We start from the raw sequence: 23,462 nt of genomic DNA on the forward strand, positions 1-23,462 counted from the left end.
CTGGAACTCATGACCCTGAGACCAAGAGTCACATGCTTCACGGACTGAGCCAGCCAAGCGCTCCTCTGATTTTTTTTTTTTTTATTGAGAGCCCTGGGCACCCACTCCTGGGAGTGCATTTGAAGGCAGAAGCAGCAGACAGAAATTGGCCACAGGTGGTCAGTCCGAGCTTTGCACTCTCGAGCAACACGCGCTGACCAGTCTCCTCATTAACATCCTGAAAACAATGATTCTTCATTTGAATTCTGGAAGTCACCAGTGTGAACCTTATGGACCCCATAAGGGTCCAGATAGGAGAGGGTGTCCAATGTCCTTGCCTCTGGATGACCCGCCACACTGGCCATCCACAGAGTGCCTGCAGGACCTCACTCTCCCCACAAGCCTCCTGACCAGCCAGAACGCTTTCCAGCCCAGCTCCTCATCGGCAGCGTGTAGGCAATAGTGATCTTGCTTTTTTGTCCTTGTTTTTTTTTTTTTTCTCTCTTTTAAATAAGAGTCATCGTTTTAAGTAAAGATTGACTCTGTTTCCCGTTGTCATTTCCTTGTTTCTGTTCCACTCTTTAAAAACAGGGTAACCTCTGTACATTAGGCATGAAAGCACAGACCTTCTGCTCACTCTATCGTGTCTCTCTGCAAGCATGAGGACAGCGTTTCTGCCCTGGGCATCTGCAGCGCTCTTCCTGCTGGCCGTCGTGAGCGTTTCGGGGGACTCGGCACCGGGTAAGTGATGCTTGCAGACGTAGGGACTTGTGTGCATAAAATGTCCTTTATTTTTTCCTTCCTTCCTTCCTTCCTTCCTTCCTTCATCTTTGTGTGTTTCTCTTTTTTCTCTTTTGCAACTGTAGTTATTTTTTGTTTCCTTTTTTTTTTTTTTTTTTTTGTAACAGTAACAAGGAGCGCACACAGATTCCCGAGTCTCTGCAAACCCGAGTTTGCCTGTTTGCAGAAGGCTCGTGATGGATCGCATTTGAATGCATTCTGTTCGAATGCACAAAAAATAAATAAGTAAATAAAAGAGCTCAATGTCTGCTGCGTTGAGATTCTGAGCGGCTTCCCCCGTCCTTTCCGCCTTCCAAGAGGTCGAAGGCGTTTTGTTTAAGTGAATATGGATCTGTTGGTGATGAGCTCGTGTTACCTCCGGGAAAGGTGAGGGCGTCCCTCCACCCGCGCCATGGGCTTCAGAGCCGTCCATCTGTGGGGTCATCCTCGAAACCCATGGCGGTGCCTCCTGAGAGGGATCTCAGCTCTCACCTTGCTGTGTGTTCTCGGGGCCTGTTCCTGGGCTTTTTTCCAAACACGACCGCCAGGCTGCGTGCTCCTGGGATATGCTTTGCTAACACGGTGCTAGCTGGCGAGAGAAGGCAGATGGGACGGTGGGAGAGATCCAGCTGCAGTGGGCATGGTGGGGCACGTCTTGTGCCCGACACGAGGTGCGATTGGATTTTCTGGCATGGGGGTGGCTCAGACAGGAGCAGGGGATGGCAGTTTAGGGACCTGTAGTCTGTGAAGTGTCTCCTTGCATCATTGCATGTTCGTCCTAATGTTTCTGAGCTGGCTTCTTGCCTCCTGGGTTTGCAAGGCTCCGTAGACACCCCACCCCACCCCCCACTGACTAGAGTGTTGTGATGGCACATTGGGGTTCCAGCGGACACCGCAAGGCGTCCGAGGGAGCCTGCGTGGGGGCTTCCCCAGGCTGGGGCTGCATTGGCTCTAACCCGATTCCCAAACTCTGTGCCAACCCATTGGTCCATTGTCACATGCTCAGATCAGACCCTCCACGCACCAGACATCGAAGCAGACCCATGACGCCTTGCACCGGCATTTTACCTCCCGTGGACCCGCAACGGCTCCCAGGTGGCTTCCGGACATCGGGGTCTCCCTCCCTGACACCCCAGACTTGGACTTACATTCAGAAAAGCACAGCGTAGACCAGCTCTGGGTTCTGACCTGCGAGCAGGTGCGTGTAAGCGCCGTCCGTAGACAGAGGTGCCCAACACACTCACAGACCCTTTCTCGTCACTTTTATTTTATTTCACTTTATTTATTTAAATTCGATTAGCCGACGTACAGCTTTCCAGTAACTTTTTAGAAAACACCGGCGCTTGTTTGGTTTGTGAACGGTGTTTGTGGTTTGCTTGCTTTTCTTTTCAATCGAATTGCCTTCCCCCCGCCCGAGTCATTATAGGGCATAAAAGCCTTGGAAACTGAGTAGAGGAAACCGGGTCCCACAGGGGCACAGCCTTAGGAAAGCTCCCCGCACTGGTCCTGTGCCCCCTCTGGGCGTCCCCATCGAACCCACCGGGACGTCCCGTTCCCATGGGTCACAGCCACCCATGGCAGGAGTCGGGATCCCACAGACGTGGAGGGAGGTTGCTCTGAAGCTGAACGTTTGAGACATACAGACTCACTGCGGCTTTGAGATCGCATTTCTATCAGAGGCAGATTTAGCTTTCCGACCGGGTGTCAGGAGGATGCACGTTCGCCCAGAAGGCGCCCATGAACTCACAGAGGGCCCCTTGCGGATTTGGGAACGGTGAGGTGTCTGCAGTTAACTACAGGTGCTCACCCCACATGCAGCAGAGCCGCGGGCATGGGTTAGGGTGGGAGGCGAGAGAGGAGTGGAAGGCGAACGCTGTCTGACAATCTCTGGTGCCCCTGATGGTGTTGCTGGGGGCACGTCTCCAGGTCTGGGGGGCCGGGGTTGTCTGGACGGTGCAGTGTGAGTAGACAAGGAACCGCCTTGCAGGTGGGCAACGTCGAGGTGGGACACAGACTGGGCATCGGGCTGCCTCTGCACCAAGGAAGTGGGGGGAGCCTGGCTCTCATCCCCTCTCCGTGCTGCTGATGCTGCATGAGCCTTGCAGGGAGTCCCGTGGTCAAGTCTTCCCGTGAATACAGGGGGCCGAGACACTTCAGATACGGCCATTAACACACATCTACCTGCCTTTTCACACCAAGCATGGTGTATTTTAAGAGCATAGATGCTGACGATGACTGTCCTTATATCCATGTATGCAATGTGCCCTCCCGTTGTGGGTTCAGCTGGGACCCCTCCAATCTTCAAGTCCTAATCCCCGGAACCTCCCCACGGGACCTTATTTGGAAATAGGGTCTTGGTGGACGTAGGGGCAGCCAGCTGTTAGCAGCGTCCCCGTCACGTGCAGGAGAGATCTATAAGCGAGGAGATGTGCATGCATAATGCAGACCTGTGTGCCCGGGTCACAGCCAGTGTGGACGACCAGAGGAACAAGGGGAGCCCGAGGCGGGTCGGGTGGATGGGAAGGACGTGGCCGACAGGCATGAGCTGGATTCCCCAGGGATTCCAGGTGGGGATGGGCCTGGAGGATGGCACCCCCATGTAGCTTGCTTTGCATTTGACTTGATTAACTGGCGCCAGCAGGTCAGCTGCACCGTAAATAAAGAAGGAGGGAGGGAGAAAGAGAGAGAAAGAGAGTCCAAAGCAAACAATTAATAATGCTCACCTTACCAGAATTACTGCAGAGTTTAACCGGACGTCACTCTGATATCACGGAGACCCGGCCGGCCGGCACCGGGCAGGGCTGGGCGTGCTGTGTTTTCGGCCAACCTCCTTCCAGCCGACGAAACCCCGGGGGGCGCGGACGTGGGGCTTCCCGTCCCTTCAAGGACCTGCCTGTATTTGGGGATCTCACTTCGCCGCTTCTCGAGCTCTGTGTCCCCGCATTTAGGACAGATGGGAACGATTCAGACCCTCCCACCTGACTAATGCCGTGGGTCCCTGTCGTCTTTGTACTTGTCTTTGTGTTTGGTACCTCGAGGCAGGAAGCAACCCCCAGGGAAAGGGGACGTGACCGAGGATTTTACAGGACGTTGTCTAGCTTGGGCATTCCGTGGTTTCCCTCCCCACACAATCCACTGCTTTGATCGGGCCTCGCATACTAACCCCAGAAATACCCAACACTATTTAGGCACAGAGTCCCTTGGTGACAGCCAAACACCCCCTAGCAAATTCGTGTGGTTCACGAATCATCTTTTCTGTCCCTCTCTCTCTGTATAGTTAGCTGAGACCCGGGTACTACACCTGGGAGGGAGATTGTCGGTGTTTCAGCGATGCACCTGCAGGAGGCAGACCCACCGTTTGCAAATGCACTGGGCTCCAGATCTCCTGCAGCTCTGGGAGCGTTATGGGATCAGAGGCAACTTTGCGAAAGATCTGTCGGGTCCTTGACATGGGGGAGCTGTTGGCGATAGCAGGTTCCAATTGCCAGACCTTTGTGGGGGGGACCCTGCTCATCAGTGTTGGTGGAAAAGGTCTCCATCAAGGGAAAAATCCACGGGAGCTGGGGTGGGGCGACATGTTTTTTTGTTTCGTTTTTTGTTTTTTGTTTTGTAAGCAGCTCTTCTGGGATATAATTCGTCCATTTAAAGCGTACAATTCAACGCTTTTTAGTAGATTCATAGATATATGCAATGAGTTTTAGAACATTTCCATCATCCCAAAAGGTAACTCTATACCCATGAATCCATCCCTCCCCCGTCCCGATGCCCCCTGACAACCTCTAACCTGCTTTCTGTGTCCGTGGATTTCCCTCTTCCGGACATTCCATATCCATGGTGTCATCACAATATGGGACCATTTTTTTCTGTGGCGTCTGTCACTCAGCCGCGTGTTTTCATTCTTCAGCCGTGTTCTAGGGCAAGTGGATTCTTTATTCCTTCTGATGACCAAATGATACCCCGTCCTATGGATGGACCACAGTGTGTTTGTCCAAACACACGACTTTTATAATTTGCCCCAGGGGCACCTGGGTGGCTCATCCCGTTGAGTATCCCACTCTCCGTGACCACTCAGGTCATGATCTCAGGGTTGTGAGATCGAGCCCTGGGTCGGGCTTTGTGCCCGGCGCAGAGTCTTCTTGAAGACTCTCTCTCCTTCTGCTCTTCCTCTGTGCATGCTCACGCTCTCGCTCTTCAAAATAAATAAATACATCTTAAAAAAAAAAAAAGGAAGAAAGAATTTTGCCCAGCGAGCCCCAGACTGGAATGCCTGCGTGATCGGCATCAGCACAAAGCAGTGAAATTCATTTGAACCATCCCTTGGGGCAGATGTTCCCAAGTCTATAGAGCATAGGCAATGACCTTAAGTATGGTAAAATTATGTGATTTGATATAATTTTTTACAAAATTATGTTGCTTATTCTTTTTAAAAAAGTCATAGTAAACTATATATAGAATGTTCCCTCTTAATCTTTCTTAAATGTACAGGTCAGTGACATTAACTACATTCACAGTGTTGTGTAACCAACTCCACCACCCGTTTCTAGAACTTTCCCATCTTCCAAAATTGAAACTCTGTCCCCATGAAACACACTGACTCCCATGCCCTCCCCATCCCTTGGCTCCACCATCTAGTGCATGTGGGGCTCTCCACAAAAGTGGGGATTTTGAATAGAAGTGAACTATTGATGAAGTCTGGCAATCAGTGTCCTAAGGATCTTTCTCTGCCTCCTTCTCTTTCCGTACAGACAGCTTCTATTACTAGGACTTCCGTTGTTACAGGTTCTCTGGTAAAATTTGCAGTTTTAAACCTTTGCCTCTCAATACAACCAAATAAATTCATCATATCTAGTAAAATCGACATGTGCTTTCAAGCAACAGCTGTAGGAAAAAAGCACAGTTCTGGTGTCCCCATGTTCCTTTTTGTTGAGGAGCGTATATTCAAAGATGGGGACCCTGAGATCCCACGAGTAAGATGCCATCACTCAGTGGAAACGGTGCCACCAGGATTGCTAATAACGGATAGACCCGTGGCCCAGGAGCGTGGCTAGTTCCTGGAGAGATGGGGGTGCTCCTCACTCTGCTGTGGAAATTTAACAAGAAACAAAATTGCTTGCCAACCCAGAAGCCTCATCCACAAAGGTGGCAGAGAGAGAAAAACCACTTTATTATTAAATAAGCATTTAACCAGAATGCCATATGCATCACACACAATGCGCTAAAGAGATCTACAAAGACAAGGGATCTGCAAACACAGAAACCCTTTTTTAGAGCTCGTGGGCACCACCCATGACACACATATTCTGCGGATAAACAGTAACTAGTCTTTGAGTGGGAGACCCCTCAGCACCCTTTGTCACACAAAGTTCTCCCTAATTTCACCTGTAATTGGAGGGACCGTCTGTTAGCTAATTGGTTTTATTGAATGGAAAAATAAACTCCTATCTTTACGATAAGATGTTTGTTATAACTTGGAGCCAGACTTACCGTCACACAGAAATTGGGAGATGGAGCATCACATTCCTTGGTATTTGCATTTCAAAGAGTTGGTTTTTCAGGCCCTTGAGAAAGATATCCCTGGGTCCTAAATCTGGCAACAAGCGTATTAACTTTTAAAAAGATTTGCATGTATGTCAAACAGATGGTGGGGTGCCTGGGTGGCTCCGTTGGTTAAGCGAATGCCTTTGGCTCAGGTCAGATGATCCTGGAGTCCCAGGATCAGGTCCCGCATCGGGCTCCCTGCTCGTCAGGGAGTCTGCTCCTCCCTCTGACCCTCCCCCCTCTCATGCTCTCTCTCTATCTCATTCTCTCTCAAATAAATAAATAAAATCTTTGAAAAAAAAAAAGATGGAGAAAGATCTTATAAGTTTCCTAAAGTAAATTCTCCAAGAAAGGGAGGGGTAGCATGTCTTCCTTTTTTATTTTATTTTATTTATTTATTTTTTTAAGATTTACTTATTTATTTTAGAGAGAGAGAGCACGAGCTGGAGGGGCAGAGGGGGAGGGAGAGAGAATCTCAAGCAGACTCCATGCTGAGGTGTAGAGCTTGACATGGGGCTCCATCGCATGACCCTGAGATCATGACCTGAGTCAAAATGAAGAGTCAGACACTTAACCGAGCGCACCACCCAGGCGCCCCTTATTTTATTCTTTAAAAAGATTATTTATGGGGCGCCTGGGTGGCTCAGTCGGTTAAGCGACCGCCTTCGGCTCAGGTCATGATCCTGGAGTCCCGGGATCGAGTCCCGCATCAGGCTCCCTGCTTGGCAGGGAGTCTGCTTCTCCCTCTGACCCTTCCCCCTCTCATGTGCTCTCTCTCATTCTCTCTCAAATAAATAAATAAAATCTTTAAAAAAAAAAATAAAAAGATTATTTATTTTTTTAACTAATCTCAAGACCCAGGGTGGGGTCGAACTCCCAACCCCAAGATCAAGAGTCGCACATCCTACCGACTGAGTCAGCCAGGCGCCCCTTTTATTTTTAATAGGAAGAATTAAGTCTTTTATTTGTTTTATTTTTTAAAAAGATTATTTATTTATTTATTTGAAAAAGAGAAGGGGAGAGAGAGCACGCGTGAGGGGGGGAGGGGCAGAGGGAGAAGCAGACTCCCCGCTGAACAGGGAGCCCAACACAGGTTTCAATCCCAAGACCCTGAGATCATGACCTGTGCCGAAGGCAAATGCTTAACCTACTAAGCCACCCGGGTGCCCCAAATGTTTTATTTTTAAACTTGATTTGCCCTTACAAGGTACAGGGCAGAGCAGGGGTGAGGACCAAATGTGGAAGCAAAAGTTCCCTTTCTATTTTGCAAACCACACCCAAGCCCTTACAAATGGCTTGTTAATCTTAGACCTGCTTTCATGCCCGACTGAAGAATCCACTTCAAGAGTGACATGGTGCTACATGAAAACGTTTTGTAGGATCAGTGGGACGCCTTCCATGCTTTCCTCCTCCTCCTCAGAGAAGTCTTGCCCACGCCCCAGGGGTGAAAACCCCAGTCACGTCCCTCACCTAGACTCGCCAGGGATGTCTGAATCCATTCTGGGCAGTTAGCAAAGAAGCACCAGAGACACGGTGACTTCCCTTTCTCTCCCTTTTTCAAGTCTGACCAAGCTGCGTCCTGTCCCTGCAGCTGACTCATCATGTGGGGGAGATAGTGAACCACAAGAACATTTCTTCTTTCCTGCAGGTGCCCTGGGACATCTGGCTTTATCCATTAGATATTTTCCACAGACAGAAGTTCAAAGATCTGTCATAATGTTTGCCAAGGACAGAGGTGTACACTCCCCTCCCTTTCAGAGCCTGGAAGGCGTTCACCATAAGAGATGGACACAAGCTCTGCTTCTGAAGGTCAGGGATTTCCAGAAGCTAGGACGTCCTTCCTGACGTCTCTTCTTTCTATTTCTGGAACCAATGGATCAAGGTTGAGATCATCTATTTTGTGATCAGTTATGTCAGGAACAATGGTCAGCATAGAACAGAGGTATTCTGTACACCTTGGGCATTAGAAAGTCTCCCTTAAAAACTCAAAGAACACTTACATCCTTCATTCTACCTTTGATTTTCAGAAGTTGGGATAGACCCAGAGTCTCATAATGTTTTTTTTTTTTTAAGATTTTATTTATTTATTTGAGAGTGAGAGTGAGGAGAGGAGCAGAGGGAGAGGAAGAAGCAGACTCCACGCTGAGCACAGAGCCTGATGCAGGGCTCAATCTCACGACCCCAAGATCACAACCTGAGCCAAAACCAAGAGCTGGATGCTCAACTGACAGAGCCATCCAGGCACCCCACCAGAGTCCCATAATGGGATTTTTCACAGAGAGTTCAACTTCTTTATTTGCTGCCAATTCAGCACAACTTTCCTGAACATTTTTCTATGTGTTGAGCACAGGGCTGGGCATGGTAGGTGACATGGGAGTGTCAACCAGATTGGAAAAAGAATATGAGACTAAACATGGTTGAGAACAGCACCGAGAGGACTCATTGGGGTCTCAACGAATTGCAGTCAGATTGCCAAAATGCAGGAAACTGAGAGACAAAATATACAGATGGACAATGGCCAAACAATCTAGGAAAACAGAACTCTGATTCACAGCCTATGGTAACATGCCTGGGAAACCTGCCCCTCAAGTTAATATCTGACAATTTCCCTAATTTTTATCCCAGCTTCCAACTTTGAACCAACCACAAAAAAACAATTTGCTCGTCTAACCAATCCCATCAGACACCCTGCTTCCAGTAAACCACCTGAAGCTCCCCCTGTGCCAACAGCCTCCATCAGGACAAACTTGAGCTTCCACACCCCACCCAAGCCCCCACCCGGCTATGAGGCTCTCCCACTCCTCTGTCGGCCTTTGGTGTCTGCCAAGTGCAAGTGATGGTGCTCAACTCCCTGGTACAGCAAGCTTTGAATAGATGTCTTCTGCTTGTTTTCATTTGGGTGGCCATTGTTCATTTCCACAGTGTAGACAGTCATTGGCCAATTGCACGAGAATATTGGTTGGAGATCTTGAGAAACCACATAAGGGAAATACAAGATTGGGTTTGGATTCCTGAGAGGCCATTATGGGAGAGCATGGTTAATTCTAAACCTTGAAGTGGGATGTGACCCCGTGAATGTTCAGCAGGCCAAGCCATCCAACCCAGAGACCTCACAGGGGATGCTGAGCAAACAGAGCTAGGGCTAGAACCTGTATTTGCCTCCTGCTTGATGGGTAGGGGAACTGAATGCAGCACTGAATGTGAAGTGTGAGTTCCTGACCCGGGGATTTGCAGAGCCTCCTTCTCAGCATTTGTGGACATATATATGTTCACCTTCCCCTCACCCACAACCTGCTAGGTGCTAGAAATATGTCCATTGATGCATCCATCCATCCATCCATCCATCCATTATCTATCTACCTACCTACCTATCCATGCATCCATCATCTATTATCTATCTATCTATCATCTATCTATCATCTATTATCTCTCTCTTTCTCATCTATCTACCTATTCTGATACTTCCACTTCTAACTCAACACCACTGAGTTCATTCTAGCCTTCCATATTCCCCAAATTGTTACCCCTTCTCTGACAGTTGGAAACTTGCCTCTTGTTACCGACAGTATCACAGCATATTTGCTCAATCCTAGAATACACCCATTAACTACTTTCACAATGACTAACCCAGACATCTGTGAAAATAAAAAAAGTACCCAAGCTTAAGCCACTTGAAAAGCAAAGACCAAAGGACTCATTTGTCTGTGAGCTTTTTCTCAAACTGTCATGTGTGGTGTTCTGAGTAAGAAAATGAGTTTGGTGGATGGCGGACAGTGTCTAATGCCCCCCATGTGTGCCCACAAAGATGATGTCATCAGACACACTGTCGATACTCAATAGCTGCTCTTCATACTAATTAATGGTCATTATCTCTTGCAAACATAAGAAGAAAAGCAGCTGTAATCTTGTTGCTGACTTATGCCTCTGTCCTGAGCAACCTTTATATATCCTGTGGCTCTTACTGACATAATTAATGTCTGGCTTGTTTGTGAAAATCTTGATTTTCTCTGTCCCTTTAAAGCATTCTATTATTCTTGTGACAGAAGTGCTGATGTCCTTTGACAAATTTCCAACTGCTTTCAGCTTTGCCTCAAAAAATCCTCTATTTGTCTCTTTTTACCCAGAAGGAGCATTGCAGCTTCAGATTATCAACTTTAATTTTGAAGTTGTGCAGGTTACATGGAATGCAAGCAAATTCTCTGGGACAAATTTGACTTTCCTCTACAAGTAAGTGCCCTCAGGAAGGGAACACCATGCCCTGGGCTCAAATATTTCTTCCTCTGAGACACTGGCAATTGGGAGGTCCAGGTAGTGAAAGTGTGAAGAATCAGAGCGTGCAAGTGTGAATGTGTGTGTTTTGTTTAGGCCTGAGCCCTCGCCACAACCACAACCACAGATCCCCAAACCTCCTAACCAAGTGATGCCTGAGTCACACTCAAAACCACCTAGATTCTTACCAAGACATCCACAGGTGTTTGTTCATCCAGGACCATTTGCAATGTCTTAACAGATACCTTTAACTGGAGCCCTGTTCCCTTGAAACATGCTATGCAGCCATGGCAAAAGTTAACCTTCTGAGACTTTTTATGCCACCTTACCCGTAACCACCTTCCAAAAATATTTCTCTCTATCATGGGCTTTTTTTGTCTTACACACTCAAGGACATGAGTATTAATGTGGGAGGAAAGGATTCTCCAATTAATTTAGTCTCTATTCTGTGAATGGGAGATGTGTGATGTGAGATTGATTCTTTGCAGTTTGATAGCATACGAGACAAATGGAAAGGTGTACACAAGAGGGACATTTTAAGGTGAATTGGCCAGGAAAATAAGCCTAAAATGAAAGTGCTGGATTTTCTAGGTGGTCACACAGGTAAGTCACTTGAGCATCAGTTTCTTCATTATAAAGGACGTAATTCTTGATCAAGTCACTGCTTGGATTTGAGGACTTAAGGACAGAGCTTAAACTGGTCTCAACTGAGCACCATGTTTTTTCTTAATATTGTAGGAAGTACAATCCTAATTAAAGTGCCCCCTCAAATCAGTGGCATGGTTACTCTGCAAGTCAAACTGTACTTGTATTAGTTTTCTGGGGTGGCCATAACAAAGTACCACAAACTGAGCAGCTTAGAACAACAGAAATTCATCCTCCCCTAGTTCTAGATACCAGAAGTCTGAGATCCATGGGGGGCAGGGCTGCTGAGATCCAGGCAGGGCAGGGTTGCTGAGGTCCAGGCAGGGCAGGATTGTGCTCCTTCCAAAGGCTCGAGGGGAAGGTTCTTCCTGCCTCTTCCAGCTTCTGGGCTCCAGGCATCCCTGGACTTGTGGCCATGTCACTGCTGTCTCTACCTCCATCTTCCCATGGCTTCTCCTCTGTGTCTGTGTCTTGTCTTGTGTCTCTTATAGGGATGCTATCATTGGATTTAGGACCCACTATAATGCAAGATGATCTTATCTTGGTATCTTTCTTTTAATCTGTCAAGACTGTATTTCCAAATAAGGTCCCATTCACAGATTCCAGTGATTAATACATGAACATGCCTTTTGGAAAACCACAATTCAACCCACTACAGGGAACATTCAAGGAGCTTAACCTTTTGAAAGAAGGGATACTTTTCTGTTTGGACAGTTCTTGCTGTACTTGTAAGAAACGGTCCTTGAAACAAGTGAAGGGGATCCAGTCTGAGTCTGTGGCAGAGATGTGGAGCAAAGGGAGTGGCCAGTAGATTTGTGAAGATGTTATTTTCAAAGACTCTCTATGGCTGAATGGTTCTCTTGTTTAACCACAGATTAAGCAGTGATAAGACCAGTAGCCAATGCTCCAACTATATTCTTCAACAAAGTCACACTGCTGGATGCCTCCTGGAGGCAAAAAAAAGATGAAATTCTGTGCTTTTCCATCAAGAATGAAACACATCTCCTTCTCACCAAATGCCAATGGATCAGCGCTTACTGTAAGTACCAAAAATGAACTCATTGCCAAGTGCGTCTTTCCTACTCCTACTTAGAAAAGACTGGTCTTCTAGAAACTCCATCTTGATACACACACTGGGCAAAGATGTGGCATGGCACTCTGCCTTCCAATAGAGAGAGAGAGAGAGAAGCACTGTCTTGCTCTCAATACGGCCCCATTGGTTTTTCTTAGATGTATTCAGTGTTGGCTGTCTATCTGGGATTACAAAACAGTGTACAAATGAAATGACCACAAACCAGATGGTTTGAAACAACATAAATTAATCATCTCCCAGCTCTGGAAACCAGAGTCTGAGATCCAGGCGGGGCAGGCCTGCTGAGATCCAGACGGGGCAGGGCCGTGCTCCCTCCAGAGTTCCAGGGGAAGGCCTTCCTGCCTCTTCCAGCTTCTGGGCCTCCAGGCATCCTTGGGCTTGTGGCCATGTCCCTCTTGTCTCTGCATCCATCTTCACGTGGCTTCTCCCCTGTGTCTGTGTCTCTCCTCTTCTGTCTAAGGACACTTGTTCTTGGATTTAGGGCAACCCTAATCCAGGATGACCTCATTCTATTTTGATTATATCTGCAAAGACCTTATTTCCTGATAAGGCCACATTCACAGTACCAGCGGTGAGAACTTGAACATACTTGTTGGTATGTAACTCACAAAAGTGTTCATTTTCTAGAAAGGAGTCCCATATGGCATTTTCCATGTTCTGTCTTCATTTCAGTTTGCTGGGGCTACTGCAATGAATTACTACAAAATGGGCGGCTTAAAACAAGATAAATTTGTCCTCCCACAGCTAAGAAGACCCCAGGCATCTGAAATCAAGGTGTGGGCAGGGCTGGTTCCTTCTGGAAGCTCTGGGGGATAATCTGTTCCATGCCTCTCTCTTCACTTCTGGTGACTGCTGGCAACTCTTGGTGTTCCTTAGCTTGTAGACCCATCAGCCTTATCTATACTTCTATCTTCACATGTCCTTCTCCGTCTCTGTGTCTGTGTTTCCTTTTATGAGGACACCAATCATATAGGATCAGAACACACCCTACTCTGGTAAAACCCATCTTTTCTTTAATAATTATACCCTTAATGATCTAAAATGCAATTATATTCTGAGATATGGGGGCTAGGACTTCAACATTCATCCCATAGGGGTGGGGGTGCACTATTCACCCCATAACAGATACATAGGAATTTTTCACACAATTTCAAAGAGTTCATTCCATGACACACATACAGGCCCTTGGAGTTCTGGTTAAAACCTCTCTTATAGATGTGAGAAGGACAAATAACCCCCCCCCAACCCCAATCTAATAAAGTATTAAAGGAAGGATTCATGCAGGCAGAAGAACACGAGTCTAAGCAAACTTACCACTATACTTTTAGAGATGTGGGATCTTTATCTTTCTAGAGGTGATGATCATTTTGTTGCCTCTCCTTCTTAGTGAAACCCAGCTCCCCGAAAGACTTGAACTTCCAGTGGCATCAGGAAGCCATTACGGTGACCTGTTCTGATCTGCCCTACAAGCGTCTCCTCTATGAAATCCAGTACAAGAGTATGTTCGACACTGAGTGGCAAGTGAGTGGGGTGGCATCTTCTCAGGACAAGTGTGAGTGAGAATCCCCAAGTGGTAACTGAAAGAAACATAGAGAGACACAGAGACAGATGTTGATATTTATTTTAAGGGATTGCTTATGGGATTATAGGGACAGGCAGGTCTCAGGCCAGCAGGCTGGAAACCCAGACAGGTTTCCATTATGGTCTTGAGACTTCTCTGGGAAACTTCAGTCTGTCCTTTCAAGGCCTTTACATTGAATAAATCTCACTAACCCACATTATAGAGTGACCTAAAGTTGGCTGATTAAAAACATTAATCATTTCTAGAAAATACCTTTACAGTAACACCTAGACTGGCACATGACTTAAAAACTGGGCACCACCCCTGGCCAAGTTGACAAATAAAATTCACCGTCATCACACCCTGCACCATCCATCCCTCTTTGTATGCCTTTTGAACACATGAGAACCCTTTCTGGTTCTGAGTTTATGGGCACAATCTATGGAATAAATTAAAATTATGTGAATATCAGTGACCCAGGGACTCACAGCTGTCTCCCAATAATCAAATGACCACCATATAAACAAGGGACTAACTTCCTTGCAAAAGCAGAACTGGAACCAATGGGCAAAATCTACAGAGAGCAGACGGAATCACTGGAATCATGTACAGTGAGGTGCCCATTCCTGGAGGTGCCCAAAGTCTGAAGTTGGCATGAAGGGGCTCTCCTAAAGATTAGAGTCTAGCATGGCAAAAGTGGTTAAGCTACCTGGACTATGAGCTCCCTGACAATCCCAGGAGCCAATGATTCCACAATTCTGCAAGTACACCTGTGTCCATCAAGCTCTTCAGACTTGGGTAATGAAGTCAACCAGAAGCACCATATCTCAGCACCATCCAGGGAGTAGCGGGGAGCTAAGGCAGGGTGAATAACTGATAACTGAACATCTCAGCCCAGGACAGTCAATATCTGCCATGTTTACAGGTGTTGGGAGGGGCTTCCTTCAACATTCATTCAAGATATACTTATTGAGTGTCTACTATGTCCCAAGCACTGAGGACATAATAATAACACCTAGCTAGGGCGACTTGGGGTTGGAAGTGATAACACATGAAAAGCATTAAGTAAGTTCATTCTTACTATGGGTAGTCTTACTACTCTCACCACTAGGCTTACAGCTACTACTCACTTACTACCCTTACTCATTATTATTATGGTCACTGGTGTCTGCACCAGGTACATCTGCGGAGACAGCAAGGAGATCTGTCATCAGATGGTAATCCCTTCTCTCATGAAGTGTACATTCTGTAGGAGGAGACAAACCCTAAGTGGATGCATTGCTTGTGTAACACACCCCAAAATCTGGAAATGGTGCGATAAAGATAAAAATGAGAATACCATTGTAAGGCAGTTGTATGTAACTGAAGCAGGAGGGGACAGGTCAGAAATAGAAAAAAACTGACCTATTGCTGGGTCTAGTAGAATGTAATCACTGAAACGAAATTTGATGAAACTCATCAAAGAAATACAAATTAAAGCAATAGGTGGGTACTTGAGTTCACCTAAAAAGCATGCTAATAATAAAACGTGTTACTGGTCAAGGATGTTGCACATTAGCAAACTTTAAGAGCTTATGAGTTGTCCTAGTTCTGGTGTATTCAGTCCCTTTTTAGAAATTGATGCTAAGGAAAGAATTGAAAATGTGGATGAGGTTTTATACACAGAGACATCGATTGAAGCATTATCTAAAATAAATACAAAACATTGGAGGCCACCTGTATGCCATGCACTAGGAAGATAGTCAAATAAATTATTGTACATCGGTATGATAAAATATGTAAGAGTCACCAAAGGCGCTTTAATGGTAACAGATATTTAGTGATAAAAGCAATGTGTACAGTAAAATATTGTATTATATGACTACTCCTGGAAGGAAAGAAAGAATATCAATTTGTTAATGGTGATTATATCATGGGGCTAGAATAAAGAAGTTTTTATGATTTTTTTTGTTGTTGCTGTGTTGGTATGTGTGTATGTTTTCTAAAGTTTCCAAAGTAAGCATGAGTTACTTTTGTATTCATACAAAAAATTACTTTTTTTTAAAGGAGTACGTTTTCACCAAGTAATTTTTAAAAGCATCTGTGGTAGTATCTGTTACAAAGGATTGTTTGTTCTTGGAGGGGCATTTAGAGATTGTTGCTGCATTTGTTTTTGCTGTTGTTTTTGCTAGGCAGACAGAGGAAGTGGAACGAGAGCGTGAATGCTGAAAAGTAAGAATCTTATGTGACTCCCTAGTACAAAGATAGAGTTTAGGTCAAATCACTGATCACTGTGTTTGCTTTTTTTTCTTCAGTCCAAGGAGGGAGAAACCTGCAATGTTACGACAGATGGCTTGGATGCTGAGAAATGTTATTTCTTCCGGGCCAGAGTGAAAACAATGGAGTCCAGCTATGGGCCTGACACATACCCGAGTGACTGGTCAGAGGTGACACACCAGCAGAGGGGGGAACTGAGAGGTGATGCTTGTTACATAGCAGTGCTACACCTGTGCATGGGCTAGCACCCTGTCTTTTGGGGGAGAGAGGCTTAGGGGCACCTAAAAATGAATGACCTCACCTCCCACTTCAAAGATCAGTTTCAAAGCAATTGTTTCTCTCTCCAGGCTGCCTTCCTCATTGGGCTAATTTTCATTTTTATTTTTATCAACAGCAGCAATAATAATAAGTACTATTTATGAATGTTGTTACAGTGATATAGGCATAGATTATAGATCTATAAATAGATGATAGATGACATGAATAAATAGATAATGATAGGTAAATAAATGATAGTTGATAGATTACATAAACATAAATGGATGGATAGATACATAGATGATACATAGATAGATAGATATGATAGATGGGTGAATGAATGGATAGATGGCTAGATGATAGATAGAAAGATGGATAGCTAAAATGTTGGATGGATGAATGGATGGATGGATGAATAGATATGGATGGATGGATGGATAGATAGATATAGAATGATGGATGGATGGATAGATAGAAGGATGGATAGATAGATATGATGGATAGATGGATGTATAGATATTAGAGAGATAGATGGATGGATAGATAGATATGATGGATGGATAGATGTTAGATAGATAGATAGATGAGAGATGATAGATAGATAGAAGGATGGATAGATGGATGATGGATGGATGGATGGATGGATAAATGGGTAGATGGATAGATGGATGGATAGATAGATATGATGGATGGATAGATAGATGTTAGATAGATAGAGAGATGATAGATAGATAGATAGATAGATAGATAGATAGATAGATAGATAGACAGACACACAGAAGACAAATGATAGCCGAAAGCAAGCCTCAGTATCCTCAAACACCCCTGGCAACTCAGGTATCTGGGAGCAGTGTGTTGACTCTACCCACCTCCTGCGGTGGCTGCCTGATGTGTGCCTGTCCAGAGACACCGTCTCTCTTTCCAGGATACTTCCCACCGAAATCAAGATTTGCTGACATTGCCATTTATAAAGGAAGAAAAATGGGGAGTTGGAGCCTGATTTACTATCATCTTGAAAACTGAAAACACTCATTCTTTTTTGCTTTAGATTCGTGCCAGGAGAAAAAGCTTTTCCCCAAATTTATTTTAATTTCTGGCACGGTTGCCTTGCTGACCGTGTTCCTTCTTCTTCTGTCTTTATGGAAAGTACAGAGGTAAGGATGACTCTCACCAGTCTTGTCATACACACGGGAGAGAGGGCTTTGGTTGCCATATGTCCACGAAGTAGAAAAGAGGAGAATCATCTGATAGGGTTATTGAGGTGAGCATCAAGTCCCCCCCCAATGCACACTTCACCAACAGTGTCTTACAAGAAAATTGAGGAAAATAATGCCCAAAATGCAGAGATACCTGGCGTATTCATTGAGAAATATTCTCATAGAGACAGTAGAATATATGAGTGTTAACTCCTACCAGAGGATTAGCTTGCTTCAAACACAGACCCTGCTGAGGTGTGTCCACCTACCATGTTAGATCGACAGGTGCTTAAAACACCTTTCAATGGTCATTGAGACTTATCAAACTGATTTGTTGGGGAAGTGAGAAGAATTGTACCTGGAAGCTCATCTGCTTTTTAACTCCAGTGACAGATATACCAACACAATATTCTCTGAACCCACAGACAGCTTCTCAAAAATATCATATTAAATAGTTTTCTTTGCTAACCTTCCCTACAACAACTTAACCACCGCTATTTCCATCCCTACGTAAACCGACTTGCGTTGCCCAGGCGTCTGGCTGTCAATGATGTGTGAGGGTACCGATGCCCAGGGTAGTGGGCGCCATCTTTGTTTCTTAGGATGAGGTTTCCATAGCGACAGCAGGGGTCATGTGTAGAGAAAGATGAAGCACCATCCTGGAGGACTGAGGCTGGGTCTGTGCTAGGGTGAGTTGGACAACTCCAAAGGGTCCCCTTGGAGCCTGATACAGCACAGAGGTGCTTTGTGTAATTCTTGCAGATTGTCCGTGACTTTTCCAGCCTCATCTCCTCTCTTTTACCAGCTCAAATAGATGCCACCAAAATGGTGTTCTGCTAGGGAGGAGATAAAGCAATCAGATAAGGGTGTCTACCGGTGACAGGCGTGGTGTTTTAAACATAGAGCTGAAATCACCCCCAAGGGAAACTGAGGGGCATGATTCTTGGAAGACGCTAACGCTTGCCCTGTCTTCAAGGGAAGCCCCTATTCACAATGAGAGGTGAAAAGTCAACTATATTGGGTATTGGTGTCCTAGGGTGGCCATAACAAAGGACCAAAGATGGGGAGGCTCAAGTCACAAGCATTTATTCTCTCCCAGTTCTAGAGTCTGCGAGGCTGAGATCCAGGCGTGGGCAGGGTTGATTTCCCCTGAGGCCTCTCTCCTTGACATGTAGACGCTGTCTTCTCCCCGTGTCCCCTCTCTCTGTGAGCACACGCATCACTGTAATCGCTCTCTCTTTTCATAAAGACACCAGTCATGTCGGATTAGGAGCATAGTAGATTAGAACCTCTTAAGTTCAGTACTTGGGGGCCTGTGAATTAAAGTGACCAAAGACAGATTAACAGGACAAAAGGCATATATTTCTTTATTGATGTTATAATTTTACGTTCAGGGAGGAGTCCCAGACAGGAAGTGAAAACCCAAAGAGGCCGTTAGTCTGGGGAGCTTTTATGCCACTTTAACAAAGGGTAATGATTGTGGAGAAGTGGCTAGGCAGAGGAAAAGGGGTTCTGAAGCTCTAGGGGGGTAAATTCTGGGAAGGTGACTAGGAAATGTATAGACAAAACTAATAGTAGAGAAAGTTTTCTGTGGAAAGATCTCGGTGATAAAATTTGTTCTCCTCTTCCTGGTAATTGAGAGGGGGCACCTTTAAAATGGAAACTTCCATTGCAAAATGGGAAACTGATCCCTTGTTCTTAGGGAGGTGGGGAAGAACAGAGAGCTCCTTCTATGTGTCCTCTACCTTAAAAGCCATCAGCCCCAAATAATCAATCGTCCAGGGGGCATATTTTGGGGCAGCGTATCCTGATCACCGCCAGGCGCCTCCCTTAAGGCTCATGTAACCTTCATTATTACCACTCGAAAAGCCCAATCTCCAAACACAAATCACAGCGAGGGTTAGGGCTTCAACCTATGAATTTTGTGGGGACACCATTCAGCCCACTGGATTCAGGGAAGAGAAGTAACAGTCCCTGTTACTTACTTACTACAATAGGTATTGTGCAGAAAGATGCTCTGTCCCTGTAACCCCACACTTTCTCAGTGGGACATGTCAGGTGGATGCTGGGAGCAAGGTGCCTGGGGAGTTGAGTGGGGGGAGGGCATGCCTTGAGAATGAAGGAACAGTTCTATACAGGTGCCACATCCCCGGGGGGGGGGACTGTGTCCCCATCCTCGGCCCCTTGAAAGTCCACAGCCTTGCTGCGTGACTCCAGCCTGCCTGACCAGACTCTCCATGTCCATTTCAGAGTTAAGAAGGTCCTAATGCCCATCGTGCCTGATCCCAAATTCACCTTCCCTGGACTCTTTGAATCCCACCAAGGTAACTTCCAGGTAAATGCCATCCTCTTGTGCATGTTCTACAGGATTTCTTTGTCACGCTCTAATACCTCCCTGCTTACTGTGTTTAAAATCAATATTTATTCCAGCTACCTCCTCACGTACCCGTGAGCCTTTTAGGAACTGAGAGCGGCACCTTCGTTGTTTTCTCTCAGGGCAGAGAGTGAAGGTCCAGAAAGGGTTTCAAAGGGCGGCTTCTCTTTAAGTCAGCCCCAGAGAGCTGTGCCCTCACGGGATTTTCCAGCCCAATCACCTTTTCATCTCACCAGGAAGTTGTGTTCTTAATGTGTTCCTCCTTGCAGAGCTGAAAACAGACCAGAAACTTCCGCTTTTAAACAGTTTATAGTCATTATTTCATTCACTTGATAAATGCCTGTGGAGGGCTGCCTATGAGTTGCTGGGAATTGGGGAGAGGGGAGTAGCCCCCACCCCCAGGAGCTCACCAGATGGTGGTGTGGATTTTAGGGGACAATGCATCAGAAGTTTCCTGGTGCTGCCACCAACCAGAGGCTTGAAAGAACAGAAATTAATCATCTCCTAGTTCTGGAGACCGGCAGTCTAAGATCCAGGTGGGGCAAGACCACTGAGATCCAGGTGGGGCAGGACCATGCTCCCTCCTGAAGCTCCAGGGGAGGGTCCTTCCTGCCTCTTCCAGCCTCTGGGGCTCCAGGCGTCCCTGGGCTGGTGGTCGCGTCCCCGCCCCTTCTCTGTCTGTCTTCACGTGGCTTCTCCTCTGTGTGTGTGTCTTCTCTTCTGTCTCTTACAAGGACACCTGTCATTGGATTTAGAGCCAGGATGAGCTCATCTCAGATCCTTCCATCTGCAAAGTTGCTGTTTCCAAATAAGTATACATTTATAGGTTCTGGGGGTTAGGATGGACATACCTTTATTTTGGGACGGGTGTGTACCATTCCACCTCCTACAGAGCAAGTTTAATTTCAAAACTACTTAGACATAGAGGAAGGAAAAAAAAGGGGGGGAAATTTTTTTCCTCTACCCTTTTATGTTCTGTATTCAGGGCCTGCAAATTAAACAGATGAAAAAGACAGATTAACAGAAGAAAAAAGTTTATTTCCTATGCACATGAGGGTGGAGGAAGGTTCGCAGAAAAGAAGTGAAAACCCCAAAGTGGTGGTTAGACCTGGGGGCTCCTGTGCCATTTGAACAAAGCATGATAAAGCTTGGAGAAGTGACAGGGCAGAGAAAAAGGGAGGGTTGGGCCTCTGGGTGGCAGGTGTGATGTGGGAAGGGGACTAGGATGATACTGTAAAGGTTGTCAAGTAATGTTTATTATGCAGACTGAAGCCCTCTGGGGTGACCAGGGCTGTCTCTGCAGTTGTAGGGACACCTTAGCAAGTGGAAATCTTTACTAAAGGGAAACTTACGCCCAGGCTTTTGTGCAGAAAGGTAGAAGGCATGGGAGCTCCTCCCATGGTTGTCCTTTTTTAATCACCTTCAGCTCAAAATAATCTTTTGGTCAAAGTGCCTTATGGTGGTGTCCTGATCCTTTTCTAGGAGAAGGGAGAGAATTAGAACAGAGTTTTCAGGGCAGAAAAAATGAAGAAAGAGATGGGGGAGGCTGGGCAGATGCCAAGGACACTCCCCCTGTTGGCACTGAGTCCCGTAGAGCCCCCCGTCCCAGATGCACCCCCCTGCCAGCGTCGAGGACATCCCCGAGGGGCTTGTTAGAATTGCAGCTTCCGGAGCCCACCTGGACCCGCTGAGTGATCATCCGCTCACAAGACCCCGGGGCGACTTGCAAACACAACCGAGTTTCAGAAGCGCCACGGCAGAAGGCGTGTTCCTTGTCCTAACACGTTTATGGGGCCACAGAGGTTTTGCAAATAGCCTTCGAGGCTGATGATAAAAGGCAGGTCAAGAAAGCACCATGGGGTTAGCTCAGAGGTGTCAGACAAGAACACGAGCGTTTTCCCCTGGGATTGGCGTTCCCACCTGAGGGAGGCTGCCTGGGTCCCAGAGATGCTCGGTCAGGGGGCACCAGCCACGACGCATTTCCTTGGTTTCAGGATGCAATGTTTCATCCCCGCAGGAGTGGATCAAGGACACCCAGAACGTGGCCCACTTGAATAAGATGGAGGGTGCAGAGCAGGAGTGTGTCCGGGAAGAGACCTTAGTTGTCCACCTGGTCAAGAATGAGGCTGAGACGCCCATCATGACGACCACCCCGTTGCGCCCACAGACAGAGGAGGAAGAGGCCTCCGGGGACCCCAGCCAGCTCCCTCGCCGGCCCCTGCAAGGTGGCGAGGTGGTCTCTCTTGGAGGCTTTACGTTTGTGATGAGTGACAACTCATACATCATGTTGTGAGGGGGTGCAAACTCAAAAGCCAACGTTGGGGTCTATGTTGACGTTATGGGATCAAGGAGGAGCATCTCGGGGACTCAACACCATGGTAAAGGCAGCATGAACAATGCCCGTGTCTGGAGGGGCTTGTCACTGAAGACCCCAAACCCGTGCACCCCCTGGGTTAGCTTACATCCCATGGACATTGCTACTCAAGGGCTCGAAGGCAGATTCACCTTAGATGGGACACAGTGCATCGGAGTGTTTCTTGCTTTCAGCTCACATCTCCTTGTGGCTGATGTTTTCCCATAAATCGTGAGGAAGAAGGACCAGGGTGCCCTGAAACCATCCTCCTCTGTGCACATCACCTGTGCCCCGCCCAACATTTCCATTTCCGAGCAGTTTCCCTGCTTTTTCGTACCCAGCAAGCAGAGCTTGCTGCTCCTGGGTGGGGAAGGAATCCTGCTTGGCGGATGCCAACCAGCCACCCAGCTTTTGCTCTGAGACAGAAAAACACCCACTTTTCAAGCACAGAGGGGGGGTGGTGGTGGCCGGTGTTTTCTTCAGGAGACTCCGTTTTCTTGGCGTCCACACTCATGGCATTTACTCCAGAGACAGCGAACATTACAGTGCTGTGCGCAGTCACTCTAAGCATCTTGCCCTTGAGTGCGGCTCACATTTTATTTTGTGGATGGAAATAAAAGAGACAAAAGAAAGTTGGCTTACGAGTTTTACTAAGTTAAGTAGGTTGTTGGTGTTTGTGTAGACAGTGGAGAACACTACCAGTTTTGTGCAGTTTTACCAGTACCAGTTTTATCCCCTTGGGCTTCAAGTACGGGATGTTCTTAGATTATTGAGATTGTGGTTCTTCGGGCTGGCACCGGGTGTACCCTCTCCCTCTCCCCTGCCGGCTGCAATAAATAAGTTTGGAGTCCGTGTGTGTGTGTGTGTGTGTGTGTGTGTGTTGGGGAAATAGAACCTCAAAAAACCTCTCCCCTGCCCAGAAAGCCCCTCCACGAAGGTAGAACAGAAAGAAAAGAGTTTTATCACTGAACGTGCAGGAAACCAGAACATAACCTGTCTCACAGGCAACCCGCTAAGAGATTGCAAAGACAGAATCTCGCCGTTTTCATAACCTCAAAGCATACAACCCATTCATGTTCTCCAAGGCAATTGCTAGTTTTCTCTGTTCTTTAGGATGGAGGTGCATTTGCAGTTTGGAGCCAGGTGCAGTGAGGCCTTCC

The 23,462-nt window shown here is 46.6% G+C and overlaps 1 protein-coding gene across 1 annotated transcript; it reads left to right on the top strand.

The window, feature by feature from the left end:
• Positions 1–638: 638 nt before the first annotated feature.
• CRLF2 (cytokine receptor like factor 2) lies at positions 639–22,242 on the top strand. Its single transcript, XM_021678426.2, is given in 9 exon segments — positions 639–720; positions 10,422–10,524; positions 12,086–12,166; positions 12,168–12,250; positions 13,692–13,825; positions 16,160–16,322; positions 17,428–17,533; positions 19,826–19,910; positions 21,967–22,242. Coding segments are annotated over 9 exon segments (1,113 nt in total).
• Positions 22,243–23,462: the final 1,220 nt, after the last annotated feature.

This window comes from Neomonachus schauinslandi, chromosome X (genome assembly GCF_002201575.2).
Source record: "Neomonachus schauinslandi chromosome X, ASM220157v2, whole genome shotgun sequence".
Classification (NCBI taxonomy): domain Eukaryota; kingdom Metazoa; phylum Chordata; class Mammalia; order Carnivora; family Phocidae; genus Neomonachus; species Neomonachus schauinslandi.